The 12,883-nt window shown below is 32.8% G+C and overlaps 3 protein-coding genes across 3 annotated transcripts; 1 reads left to right on the top strand and 2 right to left on the bottom strand.

Annotated features, from left to right (window-relative positions):
* Positions 1–3,803: 3,803 nt before the first annotated feature.
* Positions 3,804–6,965, bottom strand: LOC108561641 (leucine-rich repeat-containing protein 57-like). Its single transcript, XM_017919670.1, has 2 exons — positions 6,816–6,965; positions 3,804–5,049 (listed from the first exon to the last, which is right to left on the bottom strand). The coding sequence occupies exons 1-2, from the start codon at positions 6,848–6,850 to the stop codon at positions 4,395–4,397; spliced, it is 690 nt and encodes a 229-aa protein (XP_017775159.1). The 5' UTR covers positions 6,851–6,965; the 3' UTR covers positions 3,804–4,394.
* A 251-nt stretch (positions 6,966–7,216) lies between these two features.
* LOC108561644 (probable G-protein coupled receptor B0563.6) lies at positions 7,217–9,307 on the top strand (the record flags this gene model as incomplete). The annotated part of the gene is given in 2 exon segments (XM_017919674.1): positions 7,217–7,695; positions 8,193–9,307. Coding segments are annotated over 2 exon segments (884 nt in total), but the record flags the coding sequence as incomplete, so codon positions are not given.
* A 1,410-nt stretch (positions 9,308–10,717) lies between these two features.
* LOC108561635 lies at positions 10,718–11,333 on the bottom strand. Its single transcript, XM_017919663.1, has 2 exons — positions 11,119–11,333; positions 10,718–11,060 (listed from the first exon to the last, which is right to left on the bottom strand). The coding sequence occupies exons 1-2, from the start codon at positions 11,331–11,333 to the stop codon at positions 10,718–10,720; spliced, it is 558 nt and encodes a 185-aa protein (XP_017775152.1).
* Between the last annotated feature and the right edge of the window lie 1,550 nt (positions 11,334–12,883).

The raw sequence follows: 12,883 nt of genomic DNA, 5'->3' as shown, positions 1-12,883 counted from the left end.
GGTAATTCTATTGCATCAAGCACTCCTACAGATAAAAAAACAACCAATAGTTCCACTACTCCATCAAGCACATCTACGGATATAATAAGTACTGACGATTCCACTACGGGATCAAGCAAATCTACAGATGTAACAACTAGCACACTTGCAGATTTGTCAACTACCGATGCAAATAGATCTACTCCAACTGGAGATATTATAACTTCAACGTTGAAATTTGAGACTAGTACACCTTATTTTTATATGCCACGTACCAGAGAGGAATTGGAAGCGTACGTTCAACAACGATTAGAAGAAGGACTTAAACAATGCAAAAGGCAATAAGATATGAGATTTTCGTACATATAATTTATCAATTATATTAAATTATTTAAATTATATTAATATTCAACATTAATACTATTATTCTGAGTTCGACTTTGTGTTTAATTACTTTACGAAAAAAATAATATACGAAAGTATGCCAAGTATGTTTGTACAAGAACATTATTCCTAGAAATAATTTAGATACGAGCTATATTTGTTTTTATTAAAAATAAATCCATCTGCGTTTTAATTACATAATTACAGTGTGCGTTCGGCGCAGCATGGATGAAATTCATTAAAGGCGCTCGGACTTAATGCTGAACACTTTAATAAAACGGTTGTGTGTAAATGATTAAAAACGATTAATTTATATTTTTCATTAAAGTGTTCGTTTTCGACGTCTCTATTGATTTCACGAAAGCTACTTTGATATATTTAAGACTTTTCGTAGTAAATCCGTATCTGGTAATCTAGAAAAGATCTCATGCAAATATATGTTGTGAAGCTGGCTGGGTAAGCTCAGTAAAATGTGAGGGTTTATGACCGGGATTCACTTTTGTGTCTGCCAGTATTCCGTTTATTCGTATTCTAATTTCAGTACCCCAATTCGCGCCCTAATCCTTCCTAATAATTATCCGACAACTCGACGATTTTTCGCCTTGATCAATTATGCTAAACGAGTAATAACACTAGCACTGTTATATCGATTGGCATCGCTGCTTTCTCTGTGTAGGCACGAAAAGATAGACTCTTTTTTTCTTCAATCGTTGGAAACGTGATCCCATTTTTATGTGTTATATAATATCAGATTTCTAGCTGAAGCAAATAGAAAGGACTTTCGGGTCCTGGTGCCATCGATAATAAACTTTTACAGCCATAACCAGAGGGGCCTGTAACGTCTGAATGGATGTGTTTTTTATTCTAATTTTTATGCGGCAAAGGGGAAACCTCCCATTAACGTTCATTTATTACGCCGATAACAGAATGATGCTAGTTTTATCCGCAAGTCCGAAATCCAAGGTATAATATAACTAGCAAAGAAGTAGGATGAAGGAACAATAAATTAAATCAAAAATACAGTGTTTTCTTTAATATTTATTTCGGTCAATAAATACTTCAACCCTTATCATCCAGGACGTAGCTTAAATGCTTGCGAATTCATTAAAGAGGATTTGAATTTTAATCCTGCTTCGAAATGATATCGTTTATCTAAAATGCCCCCAAAGTCTACTCCGCATTATCCAATTGGCTTTTCAAATCCCGGGTTAATTATGATTTGCATCATAATTAATATATTACATTGAAACGTTTCCAACAATTAGTTTTACATGACTTTCTTAAAGCTACAATGTGTATTTTTTTAAAATAATTTTTCCAAACGCAATTCAAATTTACAGAATAACATTTGCAATTTAAACATTAAGATTCTGGAGAAATTCAGCATAAAATATAAATACACAGTAGGAATATAGAAATTATTATTCTACGTTATTGACTTAGTATAATTTTGACAAAGTAAAATGTTTATTTATAGAAGGAAGCTTCTTTTATTTTCAACAACATAAATACTTTGCTAACTATAGCTCTTTCCATTATTAAAATATGTGTGACAAAATTTATATAATTATTGTAAATCGGTCTCAATCATCTTATTACTATTAGTACTTATATTTTAATTATTTGTTTAAAGTATACAATTGATTGATATGTTTTTTTTCTTTTCATACTTTACATAATCATCATATTATCTCTATAATCTATTTTGTTCGCATTATTGTAGCTATTCACTTTTCGGAAGCAAAAGCCAATTGTTGAGTCATCAATGATTCGAATCCATAAAAAAGTATCGACTACTCACATATTAGTCATCGTCTTATGTCTCCCATAAGTCATTCCTTTTAAATACTTGCATTTTATTTTAATTATAGCTTCGAGTTTTTTTTAGGAAGAACATTACATCTAGAACACTTCAAATACAGTATAACACCGATTATCCGTGGTAATTCGGGAACGTTAATACACGGATAATTAAAAAACACGGTTAATACAAACATCGCTTCTATTTGCTTTAAAAACTTCATATCTATGTACAAAAGCATTGTTTAATGTTTTTATTGTAATATTAGTATTTCTTTAATTTTCCTTATATATTTTCTGCAGATTTGGTGAGACAATTTTATTATTTAGCTTATTAATAAGTAAACACTAAGACGGCCATGACCCGGTTGAGAGTCCAATTGTTTTAATGTACTATCAAATAGCTGGAAACTAGCGAATTTGAATTTGTTGAATAATATTTTTTTAACATCTTTTCATTATATTTAATTTAATTCATTTAATAAAATGTGCTTATTTCACATTATTCTCACATTGTTATCACATTTAGTAGATAATTCCATTAAAAATATTGCAAACTATATGTTAATAAAAATTATTGAAACAATATAGTAAAAATTTAACGACTACGAGTTCAAATCTAAATATGGAAGAGATGCAATGAACAAGACAATAGAAGCAAGGTTTTCCGGATGACGACGAAATTCTTTAATCCGATTACAAATCCGTCTGTGCATCATTGCAACTCGTAATGAAAACCTTGAATTCATTCAGAAATGGATGGAATGATGGCATATCAGGGTTAATTAAATTGATTGTAAAGATGCACCTGTATACAAAAATGAAGTTGTAAAAATCACATAATTAAACTTTGAATTAATTTTAAGAAACTTTACTTATAATAATGAGTCCAGTTTTCTAAAATTTGAATTGAATTGAAATTATATCATTGAATGTAAACGTGCATAGAAAATTAACTAGTACAGGTTACACAACTTTCATTAAATTTAATAAATTTGACTATGTATGAAATTATTGAAATAAAACAAACAATTAATAAATATTTATTTAGCTACGAATCAACCTTAAAATTAAACACATTTTTTAATTATTTTAAAGTCTATAAAGGATCTTAGTACATCAAAACCAAGAGATTATTTCTGTATCTAATAAAATTTGGCATCCAGCAATTAACTTGATCCTAAAAATAGATTGGAGATTCCTATGAGTATACGCTTTTTCTTGGAGAATTGCACGAAACATAATAGTTTTCAAGTAACGACTACTTTAAACTATATTTATATAATCAATAGCTCATCATCTCATGTATCGCGTTTTATTTCATAATAAGTTTATTTATGGTTAATTGTGTACTTGTATAACAGTTGCAATAAATATTTCAATTATAAATTGAGAGTTTTCAGTTTCAACTATCAAATAATATTAACAAATTTTTATTGCAACCATGTGTATATTAATATTAATGTGTAACAAGTTCACAAAGAGAATTACAAAACTATTTATTCATATTTCTCATAGATAACTGATATTTTCATATTAAATAATCAGATTTTTCTAATGATAGTAATGTTAAGTAATGTTCATTATTAATAATTTTATTATAATAATTGTATCTGTTTTTACATTTAATTTTTGGTTTGTCTGCATTTATTTCTGTAGTTACATATCAATAATACGTAAAAAGTTATAAAATACTGTTTGCATTATTATAATTCAATTATCATTAGATAAACGCGACGACAACATTTCTATTTTCTGAAAGTCCACAATTTATTTCAAGACATTTGGAATTTCCATGAGCCTCGAACGTCTTTATTTATTTTATCATCTCGCATATGTATCTTTTCGTTGGGAATCGTCGCGAACGCTTAGCATTCTTCGGCGAAGTTTTATGTGTGTATAGTAAGGATTGGAAAATCGGGAAGCAATAAATACAAATGAAGAAAATCCGGGTCATGAGTTTGCTGCGGGACATCCAACGTTACATTTTGATTTATAGGCCGACGAGGAACGGGCATAACCAATGATTTACTGTAGTCCACATAGATTCATTACATAACTCAGATTTTTATTTTTATTTATTCTTTTATATATCAACTAAAAAAAATAATAATATATTAAAGTAACAGGAACGAAAAAGAGAAACATGGTTAGTGCAGCTTCAGATCATAGTTTGAGGTTTGACTAAGCCAAGTGCACGAACGACAACAATTACAATTAAATATAGACGTTTACACGGTGGAATTCATGAATGGATTTCCGTGTAAAACTATGTTAATTTTAGCCAGCCTCGGCGAGTAAACGTTTGGCGGTCGGATCAACTTATTATCGGCCAGATTCAGATATTTCAGGTTCTTCAGAGGTTTGAAAGCCTTCTTGTAAATCGCGGTTAATTGATTTCCTTGGAGTGATAACACTCTAAGACCAGGCAATTCCATGAAGGATTCGTGGTAGAGCTGGTCGATCCAGTTGTTGTTGAGACTCAAGGTTTTCAGAGAGGATGATTCCAGGAAACGTTCATTTGCTGGCATCGTAATCCTGTTATCGTCCAACAGCAATTTATCCAAGTTCCTGTGCCTACTGATTATCATAGGGTGCACCTTTCCGATACGATTGTACGAGAGATCTATCAGCTCCAGATTCCTCATAGCTTTAGTGATGTAAAAGGGGATTTTCTTGAAGTTCAGATGATCCGCGTACAACGTCGTCGCGTTCTCGATGAAATGTATGTAAGCATGAACCAATTTCGGATTCGCGTCTGTTAACATGACGCATTGGACTTCGCGCGGCATCACGACTTTATCCATCTTCAACTCTATGGTGTTCCTCGAAGAGCAAGGCTGTCCAAACAGGAAACCCTGCTGGCTGTGCCTTGTCAACGCCAGTCTGAAACGGGAAGAGAACAACTGAATATATCTTTTGAAAACAAAAAAAATACAATCGATCCGCGCGCTTCCTGTTTATTCCGGGGACAAAAACTTTTCGTCCCATTCGCAACTAGGTTACTCGACCGCAAGAAAAACAACGATGAAAAGAAAAATAAGGACACGGAAGGAATACAAAAAAGTATCTATATTTATAGATCACTCGAGGAAGTAGTTTCTTCGTTCAAGTTCAAATCTGTTTACACGTTATCCCTATATAATTTGTTTATTTATTTCGGGTTTTTTTTTTCTAAACCGACGTGACGCACTTGCTTAATCCAAATATTTTAAAATTCCTTTTCTATTTCAACGCGCTGATTAATCAAAAAACCGCGACGCATTTAACAACATAATCGTTCCAAATCGTTCTATTTGCATGACTGATCTTCATTAAACGTCGTAATATTTATTGTTAGTAAATGATAATCTCAATTATGTAATCAAATACACAACAAAATTGAAAAATATCCTTAATGTATAGGAAATAACAAATCAGTTATTTAATAACAACTTTTTTACTAAATAACTCATTAAATTTAATTAATATAATAATTTATATAACTTGTTTCTTATTTTAATTTCTTCATCAAAATATAATAGGAAAATGTTTTAAATTAATGATAATCATACCAAAAAAGTTTTCTCGTGAAATATTCTATGTAAATATTATACTGATAATATATAACAAACATTGCTTGTGTTTGCAAGATAAACCTTTATTGACTCACGAATGTCTTTTTTACCTTTCAATTTCTTTCAAAAGATAGTAAAAAAACGTTATTTTGTTAACTACATTAATAAAAATCTTATCATAACAAATTTGATAAACGTTTCCAGAAAGCGTACATTAATGATTCACTCAAAGATCTTTCAGATTTTGTATACAACATTTTTAAAATTAAATTCTCAGAGAATAAACAATTTTTTTTTTCAAATCAAAGAAGTAGCGTATTTATTTACCTACAGATTATATATACTTCCTTTGCTTCATGTTAATATAAATTTTTATAAAATTAGATTTCTAAAAAACAATAATTTTTAATTTCAACGATTTTTTTATTAAATTTTATTAAAAATCAATTATTATTTATTGAAGATAATCGTTTTTGGTTATTATTATTATTTTTATGTATGTAAATCTGAAGTGATTTTTTTAAATTAGGTTAATAGACTGCAAGAGTATAATTGAAAATATTCTAAATTCGTCGAATTGATTCAGAATAAAGAAATGAAACGTAACTTCTGGAATGCATCCAAAAGTATTTAAGCATTCCTATAATAAGAATGTAGGGCCAATATTATTTAATATTTTATGTAATATTTCATAAAAAGATTTTAATATATATAAAGTATGAAAGTATAATTATATTAGTTGTTTTATTATATTTGATGAATTGTCAGTTTAAATTTTAAAATGTTTGAAACTTTTAAACGATACTAAAATCAACTAATTTGTGATTAGTTTATGATGTTAATATGAAATAATATTAGTCTTTCATGTTATTGATATTTTTAATAGAATAAATTTTAAATGGAGTAAAATATATAATATTGTATTCTAATGATCAAATGTTTGTTATCTCATTATTTTTATTGATTGATTTTGTAATTGAATTATTTGATAAAATTATCAGGTAATTGATAGAACGATTTTTTTTTCGTAATAGTTTGAAAAGAAAATTTGCCAAAACATTTATTTGTTAGGAATCAATATAAAGATTTACTTACATTATGAGGCAATGAAGTAGCTTGGAGCGAAACATATTTGTAGGTGCACCTTAGTCTTAGAATCAGCGAAAATCAAGTGAGTAGCAAAGCAAACAGAAGTGAGGCACTTTGAGTATGTCCGCGCAAAATCAGAACAAACGTGCGTGCATTACAGCCTATATACAGGCTAAAATTCGCCAGACTTACAGATATGCACTATATATATGTGCTTGAGTAATGCGACTTAGTAATGATGTCGCAATTCGCAAAACCATGCAAGGGCATTTCGTCAAACGGAAAACCGCACTTAATTACATTGCGGTTGAGTTTCACCCTTTTTTCATTCTGCACAAATTGTTTAGTTTTGCAAACGCAATCAGCCGATTTAGTTTAACATCGTTAATTCGATGTCCTTGTTGCAGGATACTCGGCAGCAGCCCTTCTAGCCATACTCTTCGCATTACCATTCGCATGGAGAGTCCTGATTCACAAAGAATCCGGACGTTGGGAGAGCAGCGTCCTCGCATTTTACCATGCCCATCTTGAGCTGTTCCTCGGCAACGGATGTCTAGGTGTGGGTGTTCTAATGCTTCTGGCCTTGACCTTAGAGAGGTACGTCAGCGTGTGCCACCCGGGTCATGCCAGACCGATTTTGGGACCGCCGCGAAGAGCGGTCCTCCTGATTCCTGCAGCCACGTTCCTTCTTTATCTGCCGGCCGCTTTTCGGAGCGAAGTCAACACTTGCCGCCTCTATCCCGGAGGACCTCTAATCTTCAGACGACAGGAGGTTACGGCCGTCGCCGGGCATCCCCTTTACGGCATTTATACTATACTCCTCGAGATGGTCTTCAAAGTTGTACCAACAATTCTACTTGCAGCTCTCAACTTGCGTATTTTATTGGTAAGCATTCCACAACATTACCCATTTCCTAAAACAACAGTAATATTATGAATTAAAAAATCATAAACAAAACTATACTATCTTCCAAATCTAGACTTTAGAACTTTGTGTACTTTAAAGAAACTTCGTATTTCGAGCTCAGTGAATCAATTATTATTTTGCGAATATTCATTCACACAGATATTAACACTTAAATATTAAAATAATTCTGGAAAATTCGCTTAAAACGCTTTTTTTGGCTTTCGGCCACTTCTAAATAATCAAACACTTATATGTATTTACAGTTTAGTCTTCTGCTTTAAATCGCCTATTACTTATGAAAATAATTGAATCATAGTTATTTTAGAATCTGAGCAAATCATTTTTTTTTATAAATATTTAATTTTTAATATTATAAAGTTGTATTAATAGTTATATACTAAAGATAATGAAGTATGAAAATTTAGAAACAAACAAATTGATTTATTAATGAATATAATCATTTTTATGTTTTGTAGGTATATAGAAGATCCTGTGAACGCAGGAGAAGGATGACTCTCAGTCGCACCGCATCCGGAGATGAAGATCCAAGAAAGTTTGCCGAAGAACGTAGATTGGTCCTGCTCCTCGGTTCCACCAGCATCCTATTCCTCGTCTGCGTATCTCCGATGGTCATCCTGAACGTAACCATAACCGAAGACAACTTGGCCAGATACCCGTACCAGGTGTTCCGCGCCTTGGCAAACCTCCTAGAAGTCACCAACTACTCGATCACCTTCTACATATACTGCCTCTTCTCCGAGGACTTCCGCAATACCCTCCTTCGCACCCTCCACTGGTCCAACAGTCCACCCGCAAGAGGCATGATGAAGGCACCTCCACCAACCGCCACCACGACAATAACGCATCCGCGGAGCGTCTGATACAAGACGGCGGGGTTGAGGAACGCCACCCCAGTTTGATGATCAAAAAGAAAATAAACCAACCAATTCTCAAGCGCTTTGCAAAACGTAAATCGTTCGCTCAGAATTACAGACTGGAACCCCGCCCGATCGACACCAACAAAAAATGGAAAATTTAAATATAACGGAAAAACGCAATGGACTTATGCAACTCTTCTCAATTATTCACACACCTTAATACTATATATATACATATAACTTTTTATATAACGATCTTACTCTCAACTTTTTCAACACACTTCGTTAGTTAGGGTAACCGAACAAATAACAACATTAGGTTTAAGATTAAATTTGATATCGGGACGATCTTTGCATGAAGTATTCATTACTTATCCATAAGTGTGTAGTGAATGCTGCAGGAAATCAAAGCGATTTAGAATTCCGAGCAGGTATAGTTTGGGGGGTCGTCCCAATCTAATCGTTGGTGTTATATAATAAACAGAAAAGACTTGGAAGTTATTGATTCACGTTGATTGATTCCCGAAACGCTTACACATTTATCTGATTGGGAATACACGTTCGCTCATAGCGCATTTACGAATAAGTAAGATAAACCCAGTAATCTGTAAATATGAGTTCTAGTTTAAGCATTTATATATATACAAACATATATACGGAATTTTGTATTATATATTATTATGAATGGAGGATCGAAATTAATGGAATGGAATCGCTTCGTATAGACTAATTTATTTATATTATGCAATTAGATATTATCAAATATTACTGTTAGCGTTAAGTTTAGTTTTATAATTATTTTATAAGCAACAAAAAAGTCAATGGCATTATTTGATCAACCATTTCGGTTTTCAAGCTGTTTAATTCAAATTATTTATACAGAGTGTTCAATTCAAATAAAAATTTGTTTAGGGACCTCAAGTACTAAAACTAACTAGTGACTAGGGCCCACGACTTTCTTAATGGGGCCCTCCGAGAAGCAAACCCCCTTGATCATTATTTACTCTTGTTTAGATCTCTAAGAATTTCACTATTTCAAAACAATGGGGACCTCAGATAAAAAATTTGCTATGTAACATCAAATGTGTCCAAGTACTCAAAATTTTGCTTAGGCCTTATGAAGCTACACCTCACTGGATAAAAAAAACCCAAATAATATCTACTCGAATCTTCATCGAAATAGACGCACCGAATTGAACAACAATAGATAATTAAACACTCTGTATAAATTCAAAATTATTTTCAATTATCGATGAAATCACTGTCAAAACAATCATTGGCATATAAATAGAAAATTTAATGATAGATGGGATCGTGCAGCGATTGTAATAGTAAATAATTTCCTCTAAAATTCAATTAAATTTTCTAATTTTTATATCTAATCTCATTAGTTTATGAAATTTGCAAGTACTTTGTGCATTCTCAAGTAATTTTAAGCTTAAACTTTGTTAAACTATAATTAATGAGATCTTTTATATAGTTGCATGCTGTTTCTTTTTTATTTTTGGCCTTTTTCTAATAGGTTGATGAGAATTATTTTTTTACGAAAATCAAGATATAAAAAAAAAATATGTATTTATGTAATATTTTTGTTAAAAGATTTTTGCGTAAATTTAAAAGTAAGTCTGTGATATGTGACGGAGAGGGCGGAATGTATTGTGAATGGAGCAGGAAATATTACCGCGAATGTAGAGCGGATGGATTTGGAAGTAAATCAATTATTATTGTACGTACGTGAATTACAAACTGATTATTATTATTCTACAATAATGTAAACAACCACACTGCCTGTTGGAGCTGCATTTATATATATATATGTATAAATATACGGAAAAGGTCCGATGCGACATGTAAAACCTAGTTGTAATTTGTATACTTGTTATAATATATATGATGGTGTATGCGTTGTGTCGAACGGCGCAATGCGATTATTCATTTTATATGTGGAAAAAATGTAACTGAATCTATATGATATATATATATATGTATTGTACAATCTATATACAAGATTAATAAAGTAAATGTCTTAACCAATGATTTTCTAATTATTTTTTTTGTAGAGGAGAGGAAACCTTACATAGGGACCACGGGTGGAGTCGTGGTACTGTGGGATTCTTACCGCACTAAAACCTCTCCTCTTCTTCACCAGCAAACAGGACCTGTATCACTATATTACTCTGCAGCCTCCGCTCGTCTTCTTCATTGCTTAGTAGCACTTCTGATATGTACGCCGCTACAATATTCCAGCTGTCCACACTCTTCAGCATTTCACTGATAACATTTTCTGGCTCTAGCAGAACTCCCAATTCTGCCTCCGCCTCGTGCTTCCTTTCAACCCATCTGCAGGACCTAAATAGCGTGTGCTCAGGGCTATCGTCCTCCTCACAGTACCAACACCTTTCATCCTCCTTCTTCACGAAGAAGTGCAGATACTTGCCAAAGCATCCATGGGCAGACAGCGCCTGGCTCAGGTGAAATGTTGTTTCACCGTGCTTTCTGCTTAAACAACGCTTCTTTCTCCGACTTGTGCCATTTATCTTGCAGCAGTCTGGCTCTAGTATCCGCTTTGGTTGAGCCCCTCTGCCTCTCACCTCTCTCCAGATCAAGAAGCTCTATTGGTGGCACACCAGCTATTACCTGCACTGCGTCTTGGGAAAGTGTCCTATACGCGCTGCATATCCTAATTGCTCCTCTCCTTTGGACCGTTTCTAGCGCTTTCCTATAGCTTAGAACTGTCATTGCTTGTTCTCATATAGGAGCAGCGTACAGCATAATAGATTGTGCCACTACTCCTAGTAATCTTCTATGCTGCTAGACTTTGGTCCACCCTTGTTGTGCATCAACCTGCTTTCAGCTGCAATTGTTTCTGTTACTCGAATGGCTACTGCCCTGATCTGCTCGGCGTAGGTCAGGCTAATCTATTTTTTCGTGTTCCCGTCCTATCTTATAATTTAATATAGCACAAGATTAGGTAAGTAAGATTATAAAGTTCACATAAAATGTTGACAAAATTAGAATATTTAACCCGTAAGTACTACGGAAGGGTCAGAATGACCCATCTGATATTTGTTTTCATTTGCTGTCAATTGTAATTTCATTTCGGGGATTGTCCTAGCTAACTATTATAGTATTTTCTTGTACCATTTTCACTAGGAGCAAAGCAGTTACGTCGAGAGTTTCTTAATTTATAGTAGATTTCATACTTTCTTGAAATATCATCTGTTGTGGTTCCTCCACTCTATAATAGAGTGGAGGTGTGCACTTAGCTCACACCTCACAGTGTATGTAGCCAGTCAATGTCTAGTATAAACTAAAAGAGATGAAGAGATAAAAAGATGAATAAACTATTAAAGACTATTACACAGAATCACCCTGCTAATTTATAAATTTACAGTAAATATTATATATAATAAAAAATAACAAAAAATAATTCAACATTTATACAAACTCTTCACGAGCAGGAACCTATCAGCTCTTATCACAGTGTGGGAAGGCCTCGGATCGGTAAATAAAAAGTGTTAGAACAGATTAAAAAGCGGTAACAAAGACAACAGAATAAATACATATATAATAAATATTCAAACAACACATCCAGAGTTTTTGATAAAATTTAAGATCAGTCTATAAATCTTGATATCCTTCATCCTTAACAGGACGTCTATTGATGTTGGAAGGTAAACTTTGTCAGTGATGAGCACTTTCAACTTATGATTCACATTCAAAAAAAATGCGGTTAGTGGTGGATATCATTCCACAGTCACAGTGCGGTGAATCCAGCAAATTCATCCTAAAAAGATGAGCTGCAGATCTGTTATGGCCCGTTCGTAATCTGCACAGAGCTGATATTTTAGATTTCTTGGTTAACTTTAACTCTTGAAACCATGGTATCATTCCCACTCTCGGATTTCCTCATTCGTCAACGCATCCGCCCTTTCGTTCCCAGGGATCCCAGCATGTCCCGGTATCCAGCACAGCGAGACCTTTGACCCAATACTTTCCAAGAGACACAACCTGTCCTTGATTTGGAGAACAATATAATTTATTTTGGCTGAATATTGCGAGGATTGGATAGCGTCTAACGCACTTTTAGAGTCAGAAAAAATCACACTCTTGAAATATCATCAATATTTGGTTTTCAAATTTGAATAACGTTGGTTTCTCGTGTACCAAAACTGGTAAAATCAGTAATTCTGATATTCAGTATGTAACACTAATACTGTGAGTGAAAATATCAAAAAACCTAATATCATACATTTCAAATTATGAAAATAAAGTAGTTTATTAAATAT

Source organism: Nicrophorus vespilloides, unplaced genomic scaffold, assembly GCF_001412225.1.
Source record: "Nicrophorus vespilloides isolate i.1.1-1 unplaced genomic scaffold, Nicve_v1.0, whole genome shotgun sequence".
NCBI classification, from domain to species: Eukaryota; Metazoa; Arthropoda; class Insecta; order Coleoptera; family Silphidae; genus Nicrophorus; species Nicrophorus vespilloides.
This window is presented reverse-complemented; position numbering and strand designations above follow the sequence as displayed.